At 43.5% G+C, this 23064-nt stretch overlaps 1 protein-coding gene across 4 annotated transcripts in view; it reads left to right on the top strand.

Moving 5' to 3' along the window:
• Positions 1-351: 351 nt before the first annotated feature.
• BICDL1 (BICD family like cargo adaptor 1) overlaps positions 352-23064 on the top strand; it is a 142069-nt gene continuing 119356 nt past the window's right edge. For 3 of the 4 annotated variants that reach the window (XM_043978320.1, XM_043978321.1, XM_043978318.1), the window contains exons 1-2: positions 352-1059; positions 21222-21437. In XM_043978320.1, the coding sequence (XP_043834255.1) occupies positions 598-1059; positions 21222-21437 (678 nt within the window). In that variant the 5' untranslated portion in view covers positions 352-597. The remainder of the gene's footprint in view (positions 1060-21221; positions 21438-23064) is intronic. The other variant, XR_006354175.1, reaches the window with a different exon arrangement.

Here is a 23064-nt window from a genome sequence, read left to right as displayed (position 1 = left end):
GCCCAGCCCGTGAGGTCCTGCCCGGTGGCAGGCTGCGACCACAGCAGCAACAGCAGCAGCAGAGAGGCAGCTGAACCCCGAGCACCCCTGCACCCGGCGCGGCCGCGGCTCCTCCTCCTCCTTCTCCCCTTCCATCTCCTCCTCCACCCCCCCCCCCTCGCCGCCGCGTTCCTCCCTCCCTTCTCTCCGCCTTCTTTGCTCTCTTCCCTCCTCCTCCTCCACCACCACCACCACCACCACCACCACCACCTCCTCCTCCTCCTCCCCAGCGCGCACCGAGCAGCCCAGCCCGGGGGCGGGGAGGGGGAGGGGAGGGAGGGGAAGAAGGGCGCGCGTGCCGCCGGGCGCGAGGCGGGCGGGGGAGAGCTCCCGGGGACCGGCCCGGCTCACGCCGGTGTAAAGGCTACCAAGGGGACAGCGCAGGGGGGGAGGAAGGGGGGGAAGGGCTGTAGGAGCGGAAGCGGGGCGCGTGCGGCGGCGCGAGACCAGGGGGCCCCTTCCTCCCTCCCCCTCCTCCCCAAACTACCTCCACCCCAACCCCCCCTGCAGCCTGGCGCGCGCCGAGGGCCCGCACAGCAGCGGGCTCTCCCCCGGGCCATGTCCGCCTACTGCCTGGGCTTGGCCAGCAGCGTTTCAGCACCCGCCGAGGCGGACAGCGCCTCCTGCATGGAGCTGCCGGGGCCCGGCGGGGACGCAGTCCGGAGCCCAGCCGCAGCCGCCGCCGCTGCCGCCTTAGTGTCCTTCCCGGGTGGCCCGGGAGAACTGGAACTGGCGCTCGAAGAAGAGCTGGCGCTGCTGGCGGCTGGGGAGCGGCCGCCGGACCCGGGAGAGTTTCCCCAGGCCGAGCCGGGGCTTCTCGACTCCGCCGAGGCCCCGGGCCCCGGGCAGCTGCTGCAGCCATCCTCGCCCCCGCGGGAACCCGAGCTGCTGTCGGTGATCCGGCAGAAGGAAAAGGACCTGGTGCTGGCTGCCCGGCTGGGCAAGGCGCTGCTGGAGAGGAACCAGGACATGAGCCGGCAGTATGAGCAGATGCATAAGGAGCTGACGGACAAGCTGGAGGTGAGGACGCTTCAGCCTAGGGCGGGGCCCCTCTGGGATGGGGGTGCGGGGGGAATTCTGGGGCATCTGCTCAGCCTGGGAGTTACCTTCCTCCTCATCCTCCTCCCTCTTTCCCCAGAGGGAACCGGCCCATAGACCACCAAAGGGTGTGTGCACATGGTAGTGGTGGTGGGAGACCTCCAAGCAGGCAAAACTATATGCGTGGGACCTACCTGAGTCTCCCATCTCCACCCCCCAGAAATTTAGGCAGGGCCCAATTAATAATAACTGACATTTAGAATTTACATATGGCATCGAATTTGAGACCCTCAAAACCTTGTGAAGTAGGTACTGTTCTCAGTCTCATTTTACAGATAGGGAAACCGAGTCTCATCCCTGACCCTATGAGGTAGGTGCTATTCTTAGCCTCATTTTTCAGATGAGGAAACTGAATCTGAAAAAGGCAAAATGGTTTGCCTGTGGAAACACAGCTAAAATCAGAGGTGAGATTTGAACCCAGGTCTCTGTGGGGTTCCCAGTCTAGCATTTTAATACCCCATGCTACCTTTCAGATAGAGATTCTCATGGTTTTTCTGTAGATTCTTCCCTTGCGATAGGAGACATAATCACGGCCTCCAGTGTGAAGGAATTCATTCTGCACCATGACTGAGAGAGCCTGTACACTCCCACAGAGAGAGCAGGAGAAAGTCACACCATATTGAAAATCTGTGGTCTGGCCTGCTGAGGAGCTATTAGTGTTCAACCAAGGTAGACTTGACAAAAGGTAACTGGGGCATTCGAAGCTCTCGGACCTGCTCTCACCCAAAGTTATGAGAAAAGAGAACCCAAAAAGGAGCATGACACATAAACTGTCCAATGCCCAGAGAATCACACCATGTAGCAGGTTCCAGAGAACTCAGGCTAGCTTACATACCAAGACCAAGCACGTGACTGCCAGACATGGATTTCATTTGGGACTGAGCATTTAGCAAATTTGAAAGGGCCCTTTTCTAGGTGTTCTCTAAAGCTATGTGTGCAGTTGGATGACAGGCTGGGACGTGTGGGCACCACATGCCTGGCTGGCTTTGAATCTATTCCTCATATTGATTGTAATGTTTCCTGTGTGCCATCCATTGGTCTTTTTTGGAAAGTAATCTTTGTGTTCCATCCAGTCCTGCATGATGGAGAAAAAAGCTCCTTGAGCAAATTCCAATGCTAGACTCCTCCCCACCACCCCATCTCAAATATTTTAAAAACATTTATCCAAAACACTTATTTGTGTTGCATTTTTCCAGGACAAAAATTGGCTTAACTTCCTCTTTTTCTCCAAAATTAACCGAACCCTGCCTTTAACCTAAGGCTGATCTATGCCCTGTTTTCCCCAGATTGGTATTTGTTGGTTCTGTCCATATATTTCAAGTCACTGTGTTTCACTGCCATATTAGTTAGGGGGATACTACCCTCCACCACCCCCTAAGCACTTCAACTAATAATAATTGTTGACATGCATGTAGCACTTTAAAGCACTTTACTTACAAGAAAAGTCTGGAATTTAGCACCTATTCACAGTTTCTAGCTACCAACAAAGAAAACTTCCTGAAAAATTAGGTCCCTGGCAAAAGAGAAGGGAACATATATATATACACACATATATATATACACACACACATATATATACACATATATATACACACATATAATCTAATGTATATATGTATATTGTGCGTTTCTATTCATTATGTGTGTATGCACATGCACAATCATACATGTGTGCACATGTGTGTGTGCACTGTGTGAGCATGCATGTGTGTACAAACATGCACATACATATACCTATGCAAATACATATGCACGTGCACATACATATACTGTTTTATCCTAAGTTGGATGCCATCTGTGTATATCATAAAACTAGAGTCTGGTATGGTCCTGTGTCATCATTGTCATATGGGCACACAGTTGAAATATATAAACAAACAGCTTCAGCTTCAGAAACTTTCCGAAAATGAGAGTTTAAGTTGTTAAATAGTATATGCAATAGAAAAACTCCTAGATTTGGAGTCTTGCAAAGTCCTGGGTTCAAAACCTGGCTCCATCTTTTTTTTTTTTCCTGGCTCCATCTATTACTGCCTGTATGACTTTGGACCAAGTGCCTTTCCCTCACTGGGTCTTAGTTCCCTTATCTGCAAAATGAGGGTTCTTTCTTAACTCAGTACCTGATGCATATTAAATTCTTAATAAATATTTTAGTTATCTATTTCTGTGTCAATATATTACCTTTAAGATCTCTTCTCTAAATCTACAATCCCATGTATTGTTGAAATGTAAAAGAAAGGATGAAAGGAAGCTGCATTTTCATTTGGTTTTTGGTTTTTGGCCAGGCAATGAGGGTTAAGTGACTTGCCCAGGGCCACACAGCTAGTGTCAAGTGTCTGAGGTCGCATTTGAACTCAGGTCATCCTGAATCCAGGGTCAGTGTTCTGTCCACTGCACCACCTAGCTGCCCCCTTTTTTGTTTTGTTTTGCATTTTCAATCCTTTTAAATAAAAGGTAAGCAGCATGGCCTTAGAGGCAAGAACAATAACAATAAAGACAATAGTAATTAATAGCAATAACATATTTATAAAGCACCTGTGACCCTGGGCAAGTCACTTAAAACTCTCAGGACAAAAAGTTACCCCAAAGCAATTCTTTTAAGAGTATAAAGTTGCAGGAAAGGTGCTGACCTGCATTGGTGGAGAGAATTTCATCACCTGGAAGTTCCTTGTATCAGTGAAATCACAGATACAGTGTCCTTGGAATGGAAACAAGCATTTTGTCTTAGCATCACAGTAAACTTTAGGTAATCATGGAAATAAAGGTCTGATTATCTCCCTTTATAAATTGTTTTTTAAAAATCAAGATTAAAAAGTACTTAATAACAATATTAATATACCAAAGCAGTTTATAAACATCCCATTTTAAGCTTCATGTAGGTTTTGCAGGTAATGAGGGTTGATGGGTAAACTGAGGCTCAGAAAGGTTCATAGGCGCATTGATTTAGAGCTGTCAGGGACCTCAGGTCATCTCTTCCACTCCCCTCATTTTATAGATGAAGAAACTGAGGATCCTCATGGTTAAGTCACTTACCTGAGATTACACAAGTGAAGGAACTTGCCCAGTCATTCAGCCAGAAAGTTTCAGGATTTGAATCCAAGCCTTCCTGTGGTGTTTTCTGGCCTATGATCAAGAAAAATGAGTTAGTGCTCCAGAACCCATTTGTTTCCTGTTCTCTAACCAGAAAACAAACCCATAGTATTTCTGGAAAGTGATCGAGAACACCTCTAAAGCTCTGCCAAAGAAACACCCCATTTGTAAGGAACTCACTGGTTGGAACTCTATATTGATTTCCATCTAAAATGGAAGAATAGAAATAACAGCTTGTCTCTCTTGAGTGATTCAGGAACATAACTGCGGAAAGAATTACTACCACACCAGCTCTTTGCCCAGAGATTTACAGTAGATATTTCTAACTCTGCCAGTGAGGGATCTGGTTGAAAAGACAGACAGCTAATATGGAAAGAACATCATGTCAAAGTCAGTTTGAGTAGTAATGGATTTCATATTCGAATTGTAAAATCACTGTTGTATAGCAACTCTCAGTGGGCAGCTCCCTGAAGAGTCTCTTCATTCCCTTTACCTGTTAACAGATTTTTTTAAAGGCTCATCACAAGCAAGAAAGGTCCTGCATTTTGATACCTTAATTTTTTTTGTGGGGCAATGAGGGTTAAGTGACTTGCCCAGGGTCACACAGCTAGTAAGTATCAAATGTCTGAGGCCGGATTTGAACTCAGATCCTCCTGAATTCAGGACTGGTACTTTATCCACTGCACCACCTAGCTGCCCCTTGATACCTTAATGTCCTTTGAATTTTATGGCCAAAGCTAGTTGGGTGAAGCTGGTCAAATCAGCTCAACATTTATTTGTTTTTAGTTCTTCGATTTATAAGCATTTGTTTTCTCTCCCTCCCATCTCTTCCAGGGATGAGATGGAGAAAAGCCACAGAGTGATATGAAATTAGAATAGAAAAATAGTGCAGTAGATAAAGCACCTGCCCTGGAGTCAGGAAGACCTGAGTTCAAATCAGGACTCAAGACACTTGACACTTACTATGTGACCCTGGGTGAGTCACTTAACCCTGATTGACTTGCCAAAAAAAGAAAAAATGAAACAAAGAGAAAGGTAAAAGGACTTTAAGTATCAAACAAAAGTTTGTATTTAATCCTTGAAGCAATAATGACTTTTGAGTAGGGGAGTGATATTTTCAGGCCCAGGATTTAGGAAATTTTATTTGGCAGACTTGTGGAAGATGTATTGGAGAGGGGAGAGACAGGAAGCAGAAAGACCAGGAGACCACTGTAGTAGTACAAGGAAAAGGTGATGAGGTTCTGACTTATAGAAGCTTAGGGTAGTGGCTGTGTGTTGAGAGAAGGGAATGTGAGACATGTTATGGAAGTAGACTTGACAAGACTTGGCAGCTGATTGGATATGAGGAATGAGGAAGAAGAAAGGATAGATTGCATCTTCTTAATCTACAATGCACTTGGCTCCTCCCCCATTTACTATCCTTTCCATTTCCAGTGAGGTTCGTCCTCCCAGAGACACATTCCAGTCATTCACTACCAAGGCTCAGTGATAGCTCTGAAGTCAAATTTGCCTTCTCTCTTGAGGGTCTCTAGTTTACTATCCAAGACTATAGATCTTATCGCTGGCTCCTTTCATTGATCCTGTCTCCAGTGAACTTCTGAGCACCTGTAGAGTTCTTTTTGTTCCTATATTATAACTGTTCTCCATGGTATCGAGCTTGGCCAATATGCACTGGAACTTTTCCCCCTCTTCCTTCATTTTCTCAGTAAGATGAGATCAGGCCTGGGTTAGTCATGGTTCTGGGAAAGGGGGGATGTTTAAACCTAAACACCATAAAATAGTACCAATCTCTAGCTTTCTGAGGATCAACACATGGCATTTATATGCCCAAATCTTTTTTTAAATGTGCTGTAGTTTTTGTTTTGGGGGTTGTTTTTTGGATTTTTTTGGCAGGGCAATAAGGTTTAAGTGACTTGCCCAAGGTCACACAGCTACTACGTGTCAAATGTCTGAGGCCGGATTTGAATTCAGGTCCTCCTAAATCCAAGGCCAGTGCTTTATCTACTGCACCACCTAGCTGCCCCCTAAATGTGCTGTAGTTTTAAACATCTTTTCCTATGAAGATGGCACCTCCATGAATTCTTTTAGGAATATAGTGACTTTTGAATAGGTAATTTCTTTGGTTTAAGGGATTCCTAGTGAGGAAATCTCCTCTAACAATACCGGATGGCATCTTCTCTGCAATTTAGAGCATTGTCCAGGGGCACCCAGAAAGAACCTCTTTCCTAAGGTTACTCGACCAGTATATTTCAGAGACTGGATGAAAGAACCCAGGTCTTCCTGACTCTAAGTCCATGTCTCCCTCCTCTCTCTGCCTCTCAAAGTGATAATATGAGAATGAAAAACAAGACTTGTAGAGAGCTTTATATAATACCTAGTGGAAAGTCCAGAAAAATTATTTTAGATGAGCAATTTACATTTGATAATCTTTTATCAACTAGCTTCTAACATTCAATACCACCATTCTATTTTGCTTTTTTCTTTCTTTTCTTTTTTTTTTTGGTGAGGCAATTGGGGTTAAGTATCTTGAGCCTGGATTTGAACCCAGGTCCTCCTGACTCCAGAGCCAATACTCTATCTGCTGAGCCACCTAGCTGCCCCACCACCATTCTATTTCAATCAATTTTTAAATTTAAAACTTGAAGAATTCCCTTTACTTTCTGGATTAAAAAAAAATAAGTCTGTGTCACAGAATCTCTCACTGGGAAGGCATCTCAGAGATTACCTAACCATCTTCCCCTCTACAACCTACCCAACGAATGGTCACCCAGCCTTTGCTTGAAGACCTACAGTGAGGGCTCCCCAGGCAGCCCCATTCTATTGGGACATCATTCAGGTTAGGAAGCTCTGTCCTTTCTTGGCATCCTCCACCCAACTGCTCCTGGTTCTGCCCTGTCAGACCCTCACATGTTCTTGTTGTTCAGTCATTTCAGATGTGTCCAGTTCTTCACGATTCCCTTTGGGGTTTTCTTGGCAAAGATACTGGAGTGGTTTGCCATTTCCTTCTCCAGCTCATTTGACAGATGAGGAAACTGAGGCCAACAGGGTGAAGTGACTTGCCTGGGGTCACACAGCTAGTAAGTATCTGAAGTCAGATTTGAACTCAGGTCTTCCTGATTCCAGGCCCAGTATCCTGTCCACTGCTTCACCTAGCTGCCCCTCAAGTACTTGAAAACAAATATCCCTGAAGTCATTTCTTCTTCAGAATAAACATTCTCTTCATCTCTCCTACAATGACAGGACCTTGAGTCTCTTCCCCGTCCTCTGGATGCCTTCCAGCTTATCAAAAGCCTTCCTAAAATCTGGCACCAAGATTTGGTGCTATAAAGACAATTGATTCAAATGAAGCTTGTAGCCAGGAATAAAGGAGAGTAGGACTAGCTCCAGATTCCAAGAGAAGGGGAGGTGTCAGTAATAGAACGAGCCTCTGACCCCCACACTGATGGTCTCATTTCCCACAGCTTGGCCACCTGGTCTTGGCCCTCGTCACACTCTCTATCTCTCATTGCCCTTAAGTAGGGACTAACAAGTGACACATCTAAGCTGCTCACTCTTCTTCAGGGAATATTACAGTTTCACTCCTCCTTTAGTCAATCCACAAGCATTTATTAAGCACTTACTGTATACCAGCGACTCTGCCAAATGCTGGGAATATGAACACGAGCCAAAAAATAAAAATATCCTCTGCCCCAAACAAGCCCATGTTCTAATGGAAAAATACCACACACAGAGGATAGCTAGGTGGCACAATGGATAAAGCACCAGCCCTGGATTCAGAAGGACCTGAGTTCAAATCTGACCTCAGACACGTGATACTTAGTCGCTGTGTGACCCCGGGCAAGTCACTTAACCCTCATTGCCTGGCCAAGAAACAAAAACAAAAGACCACACACAAAAGGGAGCTGAAAATAGGGGGAAAGAGGGATGAAGAGAAGAGTTGGGGGAGGAAAGAAGAGGAAAAAACATCAGGAGAAGAGCTCAGAGAGGACTGAACAACTGAACATGACTGGTCTGGGCACTTTTCAAAATGGAGGCTGAGCTATTTGTTTAAAATGCCAGTTTTGTCTCTGCTATTAAATATTTTTAGGACCTTAAGTGAGGCTCTTCCATTCTCTGAACCTCAATTTCCTCCTCTGTTGAATGAAGGGGTTGAACTAGATGTTCTCTCCCTGCCTCGACATTCTAAGGGCCCTCCCAGCTCTGTCATTTCCTGCTCTAAGGCCTTTCCTAGTTCTTGACATTCCCTGTTCTCAGGTCCCTCTTAGCTCTGGCATTCCCTGTTCTAAGGTCCCTCCCAGCTCTGACATTTCCTATTCCAAGTCCCCTCCCAACTATGACAATCTCCATTCTAATGCCCCTCTCCTATTTTTTGCATTCTAAATTTTAAGACCCATCCCAGTTCTAACATTCTATGTTTTAAGATTCCACTGAGATCTGATGTCCTGTTCTAAGATCCCTCCCTGCTTTGGCATTCTATGCTGTAAGATCCCTCCCAGCCCTGGCATCCTTTATTCTAAGGCCATCCTATGCCATCCTATAATCTAACATTCCTTCCAGCTCCCACATTGTGTTCTATGTTCTAAAGACCCTCCTATCTCTGACATTCTGTGTCCTCAGGCCCCTCTCAGCTCCAACATTTTATGATTCTAAAATGTGTTCAGACCCCAAGGTTGTCTTCTTGGCTTTTGAAAAATAAAATGAGCCTGCATACCCCAAAGCCTGAAGGCACAAGACAAAGGCACAGGCAGTCCTTCTTCAAAGGGAGTCAGCTGGAGCCTTCCAGCTCTGTGTCTCTCAGAGTTCCAAGCAAAGGCTTGGAAAAACTGCAAGGGAGCTGTCCATAATTTCATTTCCCCACCTCTTATTGAATCCTCAGTGCTCTATTACTCAGTCTCTGAATCAGAGATTTTATTATTCCGAAGGTAACTGGACTAGAGGCATTTCCCCCCTGTTCTCTCTGCATCTGCAATTAGTCTTCCTGCTCGATTCTGAGACATAGAGGCCTGTTTTTCTTTTTCCCCAGGAGTTGCTTTAGACATTAACATAGGGATGCAATGCAGTTGCTGAGATATATTGATCAAACAATGGCTACATCTTGAACCTCTTTTCTTTTCTGCAGATCTGTAATATTTGAGATCCTCTCGTGTTGCTAGTATCTAGTGGAAAGTACACTTGGAGATTTGGGATCACATAAACTGGGCCACCTCTGGCAAGTCACTTCTTCCTGGGAACTCAGTTTCCTCAGCTATAAAATGAATGGGCTAGACTAGATGACCAGTGAGGCCCCTTCCAATTCTAAAATTATGGTGTTATATTCTTCTGGTCCCTCAGGTTTACTAAGGCAATTCACTTCGCATTTATTAAGCTCTTGGAATATTCAATGTGCTCTGACATTCTGTATTCTAAGATCCTCCCAGCTCTAATATTCTATGTTCTGAGCCCCCCTCCTATGCTCTAGGATACCCCCCACACACACACACAGTTCTGCTATTCTGTGTTTTTGATCCTCTTCCAAGAAGAGGACATAAAGATACCTATAATGTGGGGTGTCCAGTGACAAATGTTGTTCAGTCTGGCTCCCTGTGACCCCATTTGGGGTTTTCTTGACAAAGATACTGGAGTGGTTTGCCATTTCCTTCTCCAGTTCATTTTATAGATGGGGAAACTGAGGCAAACGGGCTTTAGTGACTTGCCCAGGGTCACATAGCTAGTAAGTGTCTGGGGCCAGATTTGAACTCAGGAAAATGAGTCTTCTTGACTTTAGGTCTGGTGCTTTATCCACTGGATCACCTAACTATCTATCTGTTAGACCTTCAAGGCATGACTTAGGAACCATCTCCCCCACAAGGCATTTCCTAATTCCCACCCACTCCCCATTGTTAGTGCTTTCTACCTTCTATTTACTTATATGTATATATTTTGTAACTCCCACTCCAAGAAGAGTAGAAGGCAAGGAACTGTATTGTTTTTGTCTTTGTAGATAGTCCTATACTTTGACAGTCAGTTAATAAATATTTTTAAAATTTATTTGAAGGATATGGAAGGCCATTGGATTAAACAATAAGATTTTACTTAGGTTCATAAATCTATATTTGGAATTTTATTTTCCCAAATTACATGTAAAATACAAATTTTGACATCAGTTTTTAAAAAACGTTGTGTTCCAAATTCTCTTCCTCCCTCTCTCCTACCCCCCGCCCCCTGAACTCAAGCAATTCAATATAAGCTATATATGAGCAGTCACGCAAAACGTGGGATCATAAATCTAGAGCTTAAAGGGCCCTCAGAGGTCATCTATTCCAGTCTGGGAAAATTAGTGACTTGCCCAAGGTCACATAGTGATTTTGGAGAGAGTTACTTCAGTAGAGTGGTTGGGATGAAAGCCAGTGGCAAGAGGTTGAGACATGAGTACATGGTAAGTGGAAGGACCAAATACAGTGACTCTTCAGAAGTTTATGATGCTTGACTTCATGGGCATAATCAATATCATATTGCTCCCCTTCTCAAGGGGTAGCAGAGAGGTAGGAAGGAAGAAGAGAATTTGAAACAAAATTTTTTAAATTTATTTTTAATTCAAGTTCAAAAATGAATAAAAATTGTCTAAAAATTTAAATCTAAATAGGAAATATTTAGCAAAAAGAATAAAAATATATTCCTTTTTTAAAAAAAGTTTATGATGCTTAAGGAGTTACCTCTATGCAGTGAACCACTTCCTGCCTTTCCCAATAAGAAAGGATGAAATGATTATCCAGTGGTAAAATGGGAAACTCAAACCCAGGTGACATGGGCTTAGGATAAGTCAAAAGAAGTTTCTCCTGTGAGAAGCAAAACCAAGACGACCAGATAACAGGACAGACATATTGAAAAATCAAAGGACTATTAAAGTTTAGATTGACCAACTAAATATAAGGACAGACACACCCAAGAAGTAAGGGGAGACAAAATTCTATAGCAGGAAAGTGTGTGACTATTATCTGACCAGAGCTAGGAAACAAGAGGTAAGCTCAGAGGTCAGGATCATCATTCCAAAAAATAAAATCCTCCTGACTCTCAGGAATATGACAAACATCCAAGCTTTCCCCCATTCCACCCCCAAAAGCAACTTTCCATTATCAGGTGGTCATCCCATCTATCCTCTATAAAAGTTTTTGCTAGGGGGCAGCTAAGTGGCACAGTGGATAGAGCACAGGCCTTGGAGTTAGGAGGACCTGAGTTCAAATCCGGCCTCAGATACTTGACATTTACTAGCTGTGTGACCTTGGGCAAGTCACTTAACCCCAATTGTCTCACCAAAAAAAAAAAAAAAGCTTTTGCTTTCCTTCCATTCTGGGAGGAGGATATTTCTAATTCACCTCCTCCCCAGGGGTAAAGTCTTTGACCTTGGTCACTTTCTCTAGCTCCAAATAAAAGACTATTTTAAAATTCTAATTGCACTATGTGTGGAGAGTATAATTCTTTACAGGGGAATACCTAAGGACCCCCAGACCTCTCTCCCCCTTGACATAGGCATTCAGATATTTGAGATTTAGGTTTGATCCATCTACCAGCAGCCAACAGACTGACCTATTCAGAATAAATAAAAAAACTCAGGTCCTCATTTTATTCCTTCAAGGAAACTGGATGACATTTTTCCTTTCACTGCTTCATGTGTCTCTGAAAATGTGCCTAAATGTAGGTTAATATCAACATCAACTTTGCCAAATTTCTGAAAACCCACAGCAAAACAGAGGGCCTAACCCCATACCTGCTGACTCTAAGGCCCTGAGCTCACTGACAAATTTAGCATCTAATTGGCCAGACAAGTCTGGGCCAGATCTTTCTTTTGGAAATGTTTCCAAACATGGCTCCTAGTGTAAGAGGCCAGATACTGTGGTTTTTTTCATAGGAAAAACCTGATTCTCTGAAAGGGCTAGAGGCTGGGAAGTAGGGTGCTTGTCACACAGCCAGAAAAATAGAAGGCCGGCGAGATCGGAAGGGCAACCCTGGCCCTCCCTTGCTTAAAGGGGTAGGTTTGTTTTGGTTTGGGGACTTTACTTGTTTTGGAGCAAGTGTTCCCTAAAACTGAGTCAATCAATCTATGCCTGAGGACACAGTCTCTCTTGCTTCTCACTGATCAAGTGAGACTGCCTTCTAAGCCTTTGCTGTCTCCATTTCAAGCAAATCACTGGAATAAAGAGTATTTTTAAATGGGCACTTTCACAGTGTGTTGGAATTTCATGCATTCAGTGTCTTTGGCAAAAAGTCCCAAATTCCCATTGCTCTCTTTTTCTACTTCCCTTCTTTCTGAATTGGGTTTAGAAGGTTGAGAGAGACCAAAGAGCTGATGACTAGTTAATCGCCTCCTTTATATGCAGACCACGCCCTATTGCATACTCTGCGGTGAAAAAAGTACTGGGTGTGCCCAGAAAGCAAGGAAGCTGCTTTGGGGCTTTTCTCACCCATGAAATGAGAAAGTTGAACCAGAAAGATTTCTAAGGACCTTCCCATCTCTCATGTTCTGTTTTAAAAGAAATCCTTGTTCCAAGGCTTCTCCCAGCTCTGTTGTTCCTTCCAGTTGTGACATTCACTGTTCTAAGCCCCCTCCAAGCTCTGACATTCTTTGTTCTAGGTTCTCTTCTATCTCTAACATTCACTGTTCCAAGCCCCCTCCCAGCTGATGTTCTCTGTTTTAGGTTTCCTACTCTCTCTAACATTCCCTAAAGTCCCTACCAGCTCTGACATTCTGTTCTAAAGTTCCTCTCAGATCTGACATTCCCTAAGGCTCCTCCCAGCTGTGATTTCCTGTTCTAAGTACCTTCTAAGCTTTCACCTTCCCTGTTCCAGGGTCCCTCCCATCTCTAAGGCTCTTCCCAGTTCTGTCATTCTCTGTTCTAAAGCTCCTCCCAGTTGTGACTTCCTCTGTTCTAAGTCCCCTCCAAGCTTTGACATTCTCTGTTCTAGATTCTCTTTCATCTCTAACATTGACTGTTCTAACATTCCTCCCAGCTGTGATTTTGTTCTAAGCCACCTTCAAACTCTGACATTCCCTATTCTAGGTTCTCTTCCATTTCTAACATTCCCTGTTCTAAGGCTCCTCCCAGTTGTGACTTCCTTTGTTTCAAGTCTCCTCCAAGCTTTGATATTCTTTGTTCTAGGTTTCCTTCCATCTCTAACATTCCCTGTTCTAAGCCTCCTTCCAACTCTGACTTGCTGCTGTATCTGTGACTGTAAAGGATTGTTGTCCCCTTCAAAGTTGTCTCCTTGGGAGACCAGATATTGCTACATCCGTTTCAGATGAAATATTTGAGGACACCCTCTTTTTACAGTTGTGTTCTGAATAGATAATATATTCTTTTGAATTCACTCAATGATGGGAAGCCTTCATCCTTTGTGGGTGAATTTGAATTTTGGAAATAGCCCAGAGCCATTCAAAGCTGTCAAAGAATATGGGTGTATGATTATCCTGGGCAATACCACTATTGGTCAAAAGAACCATTGAAGCCATATCAGATGGAAACTAATGTGATGCTTGGCAAATTGCTTACCCGCTCTGGGCTTCACTTTCCCCATCTGTAAAAATAGGTAGGGAAAATTAGTTAGGATGGGGAAATGTCTTTTTTTTTAACTTAGTATGGTTGAACTGGATGATTTCTTTTCTTCTCTTTTCTTTTCTTTTCTTTTCTTTTTTTTTTTGTTTGGGGGCAGGGCAGGGCAATGAAGGTTAAGTGACTTGTCCAGAGTCACATAGCTAGTCAGTGTCAAGTGTCTGAGGCTGGATTTGAACTCAAGTCCTCCTGAATTCAGGGCCAATGCTTCATCCACTGTGACACCTAGCTGCCCCAGGATTGGATGGTTTCTAAGGAGCATTCTGTATTTCTATAATTCTGTGATTTTCCTGTATGATTCAAACGGCCTCTGAAAGCAAATCCTAGAGAGCTTTAGACTTCCAAAATCTCTGATTTCATCCATGCAAGGACTCACTCCACCACTATCACAGATTGCAACCCACTATGACTTAATCAATATTTACTGATCAAAAAATTCTCCTCCTCCTATACTTCCCCTCCCTCCCATGTTGGCCATGCTAATGATGAGTTTCTCAGGAAATTATCTGGACTGGTCCTTGAACAACAGATGTATAGTCAGTCCATCATAGCCTGGGGCTGCTTGGGAGGACCTAGTAGAATGGTTTGGAATACTCTTCAAGAACATGGGGTCACCCTCAGCCCACAGTGAAGCATCAGAGAATTTTGAAAAAGGGTTCCAAAAAGGGTCCTAAGGTGGATGAAGTACCAGTCCTGGATTCAGGAGGACCTGAGTTCAAATCCTGCCTCAGACACTTGACACTTACTAGCTGTGTGACCCTGGGCAAGTCACTTAACCCTCATTGCCCCACCCAAAAAAAGTGTTCTAAGGGTGACATCAGCAGCTATTCCGGTGTATAACTAGCACTCAGGTAGGTCTGCGATCTCTGCAATGGGGACACCTCCTTTGAGGACAGAGGTTACAACCCATCCATGTCTACCCATCTTGGCCATCTTTTCTCCTTGTCTTCCCATCAATTCACTGCCTAGAGTCCATTGTTGTTGTGCTTTTTCTTGAAGAAAACCATGACACCAGAAGGTGATGTCATGACTTGCAGTGAATTGGATTTAAGTGAGGGTGGGCTGTGCAAAGTCACCAGCCTCATTCTCTCATCCACAACTATCTAGATCCAGTAGTAAGATATACATCAGGAAGACTGGAGATGGCCCCACATGTTTGAGGCAATTGGAGTTAAGTGACTTGCCCAGGGTAACATAGCTAATAATTGTCAAGTGTCTGAGGCTGGATTTGAACTCAGATCCTCCTAACTCCAGGGCCAGTGCTCTATCCACTATGCTACCTAGCTGCCCCTCCATCATGGATGGAGTCCATACAATATAGCAGAAGCCTTCCTCAATTTATCTGACATAGTGTAGAAGTCACTAGAAAAGAAAGGCCATCCATTGCTTATCTCCCCCATCATCTTAATTTATTTGGTATGTATTTATTAACATATACATCTCTTCTAATAGAATACAAGCTCTCTATAAATAAAAAATGTTTCATTTTTGTCTGTATTTTCAGCACCTAGCAAGGCACCTAGAATAGAGTAGGTATCTAATAAATGCTTGCTGGTTGTGTGATTATCCCTTATCAGGGCTTTAGTTATTGTTTTATTGATTATCTAGACTTAAGAAAGTGTGAATTATACAGATTAAACTTAAAAGTGTAGGTATATGCTTCTTCCCCCCCCCCCAGGCCTGGTTGTTAAACATTTACTATCACACCCCTATACATGTTTTAGAACCATCCCTAGTTCTCAAGCAATACAAAAAAAATGGGGGTGGGGGGATGTGGTGTGTGCTGGATTTGGCCAGTGGACTGAGCCCTCCCCAGCAAGCTCTCATACCATCCTAAGTTTCAGAGAGAAGTAGAGTTTTGTCAACTGAGGCTTCCTTATATGAATGAATTACAAATCTGGTCTCTATTCTAGACCCATTGATTTTGATAACTGGAGGATGATTGAACAATTTTATTCCTATTGCTATATCTTTCTGAGAATGTTATCTACTTTTTGCCATATATATGAGGCACTATGCTGGAGGGGAGCCTTCAAGGCAGCAGCTCAAATGCCTGTTAATAAATCAACAAACAATAATGGCAGTGGGAACCTATGTTCACAATAGTTCTCATTGTGGAAGGGTACATGTGGCCCACCAAAGATTCTCTTTCTTTTATAGCCTTGCCTCATATGCCTCCCCCAGTAATAGTAGGACCCATTTAAAAGATTATATTTATTGGTTTTTTAAGCCACTAAAAAGGGAATGTATTTTCCTTAGAAAAAGGCTATTCACTGGAGACAGTATTCTTATGATAGGGATAGATTGAAATCAGAAGGTACTCTCTTCAGTCTAGAGAAATATCTTTCTATCAGCTGCCTTCCGAGACAGGCTAATCTACATGAGGTAGAAGGCCACAGTTTTCAATGAGACTGTGCCTGGACTGGCTTGATGCTTTGCTTTAGATTGTTCTGCTTGGCCCCAGAGAGCAGAACAAAGAACAATGAAAGGGAACACAGTTGAGGTCAGGGAAAACTTCCCTAATGTGGCAACTAGGTGCAAAGTAGATAGAGCACTTGAATTGGAGTCCAGAAGATCTAAGTTCAAATCAGGAACCATCATTGGCTAAAACTTACTGAATACCTTTTGGTACTGTGACATTTAACAAGTTGAGAGACATAGTGTCTGGATAACTTAATCATTTTATTGATAAGTCCAGCAGGTTATTAATAAAAGAATGATCATTTGGTCATTTCTCTTAGACCAAAGACAACCATGGTGGTAGGACTCACAATTTATATACTCTTCAAACAGTAGGTGGTCCATCAAACAGCAACCAAATCTAATTGGTTAACCTGATTCAAGGTGGGCTATATTAAAATGAAGGACTGGGTATCTCAGATAAGGAAAGTATCTCTATGTCAGACCACCCATAGTTTTAGGCTATCAATTCAAAGAATGTATACCCTTTTCAATGTGTGGGGAGGAGAACGAGAATGACCCGGGACAGAGAAATTATCTCTAGTTAGACCACCTCCAGCCTTGGCTATTTAGGCAAAAGATTCTGTCTTCACCCAAGCTTGAGTAGAACACAATGGGTTTCCCCACCTTAGATTAAATTCCTTATACGGTTAGGTGAGGTCTGACCAAGATCCAGGAGGGTCAATGCAATCTCATTATCAAGGAAAAAATGGACTTAAAGTCAGGACTTTGGAAGAAGGAGGGAAGCTTTGAATCTCCCCCAAAATATTGGTTATTAATAATCATTTCTCACAGTACCATGTGCCAAGCACTCTGCTAGGTAGCCAAAGAAACAAAGACAAGACATCAGGGCCATCCATCAAGGAATATGGTGTTTCTGAGGGTCAAGCAATTGGTCAACATGCATTTATCAAGCACCTATGATGAGGCAGCTAGGCAGTATAGTAAGTATCGGATGGATGACCACTTGCTGGGTTATGGAGGAAACAGGATTCCTGAACCACCTCACTGCTCTGATACTTGTTACCTTGAGCATCTCATGTAGGTGATAGGCCCACTGTGCCCATCTCTAGTCAAACTATTGTGTTCCATTCTGGGTACCACATTTTAGAAAGGACTTTGTTAAGCTCATGGGCAGTTAGGTGGCACAGTGGATGGAGTGCCAGACCTAGAGTCAGGAAGACTCATGTTCATGAGTTCAAATCTGGCCTTGATGTAGGAGGCAAAAAGGGGTTAATAGAAAAACCTAAGACCCAAGCTCTAATACAGATAATAGCTCTAAAAGGGAGTCAGATCCCAGTTAATGGATAACTTATACTAGGTTCTTGTACCCACAGAAATCAGTGTCCATAATGGGAACAGAGGGAGAGAAGCCATGATGACCTTAGACTAAAATGACAAGGCTGTAGAAATTCTAAAGAAAAATGATTTTATTTTGAAACTAGCCATGGGAATCAGAAAGAGACATGTGCAGAAAAGGCCAAATTTGTCCCCAGATTCTCCTTACGACATGTAAACCCCCAAAACACACCTCCACTGAAAAAGGTACCCGCCTGGAGGGTTGGCTTAGAACCCCAGGAACTCCAAATTAGGATAAGCCCTCCCCTGAAACACCCCAAGGTGGAGAATATTATAATGAGAAGGACAGGCCCTCCCCTGAAACTCCCCAAGGTGGAGATTATTATAATGAGACTGATAATCAATTTATCCATACTATAAATATAACTGTCTTTCCTTTCCTTATTGGAGAGATACCTTTCCACTATTCTGTTTCTCTCCCTGTGGTCACCCACAGTATTGCAATAAAACTTGGGAGACTGAGTCACTGAGTCTTGTAATTCTTTTGGGATGACTCACAATTAATTTGACCCCTATTTCCATCCTACATCAGCCTCAGACACTAGGTGAACTTGGGCAAGTCACTTCACCCTGTTTGCCTCAGTTTCCTCATCTGTAAAATGAGCTGGAGAAGGAAATAGCAAACCACTATAGTATCTTTGCCAAGAAAACTCCAAATGGGGGTCGTGAAGAGTGGACACAACTGAAAAAAAAACCTGAAACTGTCAAGCTGAAGAGTGTTGAGATGAGAGTAACTGGAATGGTGAGGAGCTGGGAGACTCCTGAAGTAGAAGGGATTGATTGGTCATCAAAACTGGAAATGTTTAGCCTGGAGAAATGATTTAATGGGGACATGAGCATTGTCTGCTTTGAAGGCTTGTCACATGCAAGAGAGATTAGCCTCATTCCACTGGACCCCAGAGGACCAAACAGCAACACTGGGTGGCATTGAAAAGAGGCAAATTTAGTCTGAATGTCATTTTTTAACATCTCCTAACTCTTTCAGTTTTCCCAAAGTGGGACCCTGAATAGTTCTCTTTCCCGCTGCCTTGGGAGGTGGCCCACTTCCCTTCCTTGGAGGTCTTCAAGCCAAGGCTGGCTTTGGATATGTCATAGTGAGGAATCTTCCTGTATGGGTTGGACCAAGGTCTAACAGAGATCCCTTCCAACTGTCAGCCCTTAGTTGTTTATTAGTGTTTCCATTCTACCATATTGGCTCTTTGTTGTTTGTGTGTGTGTGTGTGAGGCAATTGGGGTTAAGTGACTTGCCCAGGGTCACACAGCTAGTAAGTGTCAAGTGTCTGAGGCTGGATTTGAACTCAGGTCCTCCTGAATCCATGGCCAGTGCTAGAATAATATTTTTTAACAGGATCCCAAAGGAAACCAATTCTCTTGAAATACCACTATGGGGGCAGCTAGGTGGCACAGTGGATAAAGCACCAGCCCTGGATTCAGGAGGACCTGAGTTCAAATCCAGCCTCAGACACTTGACACTTACTAGCTGTGTGACCCTGGGTAAGTCACTTAACTCTCATTGCCCCGCCCCCCCCCCCAAAAAGGGAAAAAAGAGAAAAGAAATACCACTATGAAAATATTTTGAAAGAATAAGTTCATGGCCCCAGTTAACCCTTGAACTGGATGATCCCTAAAGTCCCTCCTGTCACTGACATTCTAGGCACCCATAATTCTGTGATTTCAGGAAGAGGCAGAGTTTAGCAGTTGGGATTGGACTTCCCAGAGGAGGTACATCTGGGAGTTTATGCATGAATATATAGGTGGGATTTATCTAGGCATGGAAAAAGAAGGTGTGAAACTAACAGGAGCCAAAGCAGAGAGGCAAGAATGACTAGGGTGTGTGTAAGGATGAAGAAGAAACTAGGCACTCATTTCCTGAGAGCCCTAAAAATCCTCTCCTGTCTATTTCTTATCATAACCTTTGCAAGGCCACTGGGTAGTAGACATAATTATGAATTCCCGGTCCCATTTTAGATAAAAGAAACTACAAAAATGAATGAAATTACTTACTTCTGTAACAAGCTTAAGATTAGCCCCCAAACCTCATGACTCTCAATTAAGTACTTTATGCATGTGGTACAAAATCCTTGGAATAGAATGTGCCTGTGTGGAAAATAGCCTTTAATTATTTTAAGTAACTAAGAAAGGAGAGGGAGGTAAACAAGTGTTTATTAAGTATCTACTATGTGCCAGGCACTGTGCTAAGAAGCACCTAACTGATATTACCTCATTTGGTTGTCCAAATAGCCCTATCATTCCTGTTTTACAGTTGAGGAAACAGAGGCAAACAGTGGCTTACTTAGAATCACATAGCTAGTAAATGTCTGAAGCAGGTTGGACTGAGTGTCAGTGGTCCTGACTCCAGACCCACCACTTTATCCACTGATCAACCTAGCTAGTGTAGTGGAAGAAGCACACATCTAAGAGACATAATACTTAGCTCCATGCCCCCACTGTGTTGCAAACCAGCTGTGTGACCTTGGACCAGTTATTTTTCCTCTCTGGACCTCAATTTCCAAAATTTTTTTTTTGAAGAGACAATCCAATCCAACATCTTTTATCTTTTCAAATGAGGAAACTGAGGCCAAAAAAGTTAAATGAGTTGCACAAGGTAAGATAGACAGTCAATTTCCAAATTTTTTAAACAGGGGCATTGGTGATGATGTCTCTTCTTACACTTTAAGTTCAAAGATCCCTTCCAGTTCTGACGTGCTATATTCTAGGGTCACTTCCTTGTTATAAGGATCTTCCCAACTCTGACATTCTCTGTTCTGAGGACCCTTTCAGCTCTGATATCCTATAATCTAAGATTATTCCCAGCCCCAGTATTCTGTATTTTATGCCTGAAGGTCACTTCACTCTGGGCTTCCTCCTGAGGGTGATGATTTCTTGGTGCTTCCTCCCTCTCCAAACTCTAATATTCAATAATTTTAAGAGGTATGTTCAGGATAGGGAAAGTCACTCTTGGTTCTCGAAATTTATATCCCAACCAATTGCCCTGTAGTCCCAATAAAACTCATGACTGCATGCCAGAGTCTAGTGAGAGCTTTGTCTACAAGGTCAGGGCCAAAAGAAAGCTAATACTGCAAGGAGATGTGAGTAGGGTGCCTGTTCTGTTTGTGAATCGTGCTCCTTGTTGGCAGGGCTTTAGAGCAAACTGCAGGAAGAAGGGAATATTTCTGTAGCTGCTCTGAATATCATTTAGGGCATATTGATGCACTATATTGGCTCGGTGGGGAAAGGGCACACTAAGAGACCTTGAGACTGGGAAGAAAGGGGGGAACATTAGGGAACTGCCCACTTTTTTTTTTGGTGAGGCAATTGGGGTTAAGTGACTTGCCCAGGGTCACCCAGCTAGTAATTATTTTGTTTGTTTGGGGTTTTTTTGCAGGGCAGTGGGGGTTAAGTGACTTGCCCAGGGTCACACAGCTAGTAAGTGTTAAGTGTCTGAGGCAGGATTTGCCAGCTAGTAAGTATTAAGTGTCTGAGGCTGGATTTGAAATCAGGTCCTTCTGACTCCAGGGCCAGTGCTCTATCCACTGTGCCACCTAGCTGCCCCTACTACCCACTTTTTAAAGCCCCATCTCTCTCCTTTCTCAGCACCTTGAACAAGAGAAGCACGAGTTAAGAAGACGATTTGAGAACCGAGAAGGCGAGTGGGAAGGAAGAGTGTCTGAATTGGAGAGTGATGTGAGGCAGCTGCAGGTTGAGCTAGAGAAGCAGCAGGTTCACCTCCGAGAAGCTGACAGAGAGAAGACAAGGGCAGTCCAGGAACTCTCTGAACAGAACCAAAGACTCTTGGATCAGCTCAGCAGGGTAAGTTACCAGTTAAGGAATAAAGTGGGTGGGAAGTGAGATGAACGCTGGGCCAAGGAGCTGCCATGGAATGTCCGTTCCCCAAGTTTGTGGTGGGAGAACTTATGTGCCTGAAATTGGCTGATTTGACCTTTTGATGATAAGGGGTTTTGCAGATGACTTGATTTTTCGGTCAGGGAAGATTTTTTTTTTTAGTGAGGTAATTGGGGTTAAGTGACTTGCCCAGGGTCACACAGCTAGTAAGTGTTAAGTGTCTGAGGCTGGATTTGAACTCAGGTACTCCTGACTCCAGGGCCAGTGCTCTATCCACTGTACCACCCAGCCAGGGAAGATTTAAGGGACTTGGCAGATTCCTTTCATTGGTGGTCTCCAAGCAAAAGCTGGATGTCACTTGTTGAGTACGGAGCAGAGAGGATCCCTTTAGTGTATTGACTATTGACTCTTCAGTGTATTGGCTTTGAGCTCCCGTCCAACTCTCAAATTTTGTGATTCTATGAAGGCAGTGTTGTGTAGAACAAAGAAAAATGGACTGGATTTTAATTCCAGGTCTACTATCAACTAATAGAGGGGCATATAAATATAAAATACTATTCATTTTCCTTTCAACAGTTCTTTGAGGCAGAGAGTTTATCAATTATTATTACCATCTTAGAGAAGAACTTGAGATACAGACAAGTTCATGGGCAAATCAATCAATCAATAGTCATTCATTAGAGGCTGCAAGATAGACAAATGGGGTTTCTCTGTCAAGGATACTGGAGTGTTTGTCATGTCCTTCTCCAGGGTGTCCCCATTTTTAAAGATGGAGAAACTGAGGCAAACAGGACTGGCTTGTCCAGGGTCACATAGTTAGTAAGTGTCTAAGGCCAATTTGAATTTAGATCTTCCTGATTCCAAGCTGGGTATACTATCCACTGCATCACCCGACTGTCCCTTGTAAACTTTAAAGTGATTCATAAATGTGACCTTATATCAAGTGACTTCCCCACAGTCACACAGTTTCTAAGTACTATATTCTTCCAATTCTTAGTTGTTTATTAATATTTCCATTCTACCACATTGCCTCTTTTTTTTTTTTTTTGGTGAGGCAATTGGGGTTAAGTGACTTGCCCAGGGTCACACAGCCTAGTAAGTGTTAAGGGTCTGAGGCCGGATTTGAACTCAGGTACTCCTGAATCCAGGGCCGGTGCTCTATCCACTGCGCCATCTAGCTGCTCCCACATTGCCTCTTTATGAGCTAAGCTGAGCATGACCATCAAGCCAAAGAGGAGGACCAGGCCTCACTTGGGTCATCAAATGGTTTCCTATTTTAACTATTTATTTTTGGTAACTAGGTGCTAAGTTCAGTTGCTTCTGAGTTCAGAGAATACATGTGCCAATGCCTTCTAAATTTCAACACCCTTTGGCAAAGTCCCTTTTGCCTCACCCTAGTCATGGCTTTGTAGATATATATAAAGGCAGGCTGTGTGAGTATCTCTTTTTATAATTTGTTTGCACTTAGCTTCTCTGTTCATTGGTTTCCTAACTGGTGCCTAAAACTAAGGAATTGGATCTCAGTGTCTGGAATTCCTTTCTGGCTCCCATACCCTAAGATTCCTGCGTGTTTATTGTGGTTCTCCATTAGGGG

Source organism: Dromiciops gliroides, chromosome 1 (assembly GCF_019393635.1).
Source record: "Dromiciops gliroides isolate mDroGli1 chromosome 1, mDroGli1.pri, whole genome shotgun sequence".
NCBI lineage: Eukaryota > Metazoa > Chordata > Mammalia > Microbiotheria > Microbiotheriidae > Dromiciops > Dromiciops gliroides.
The sequence above is the reverse complement of the archived record's forward strand: the minus strand, read 5'-3'. Positions and strand labels throughout refer to the sequence as shown.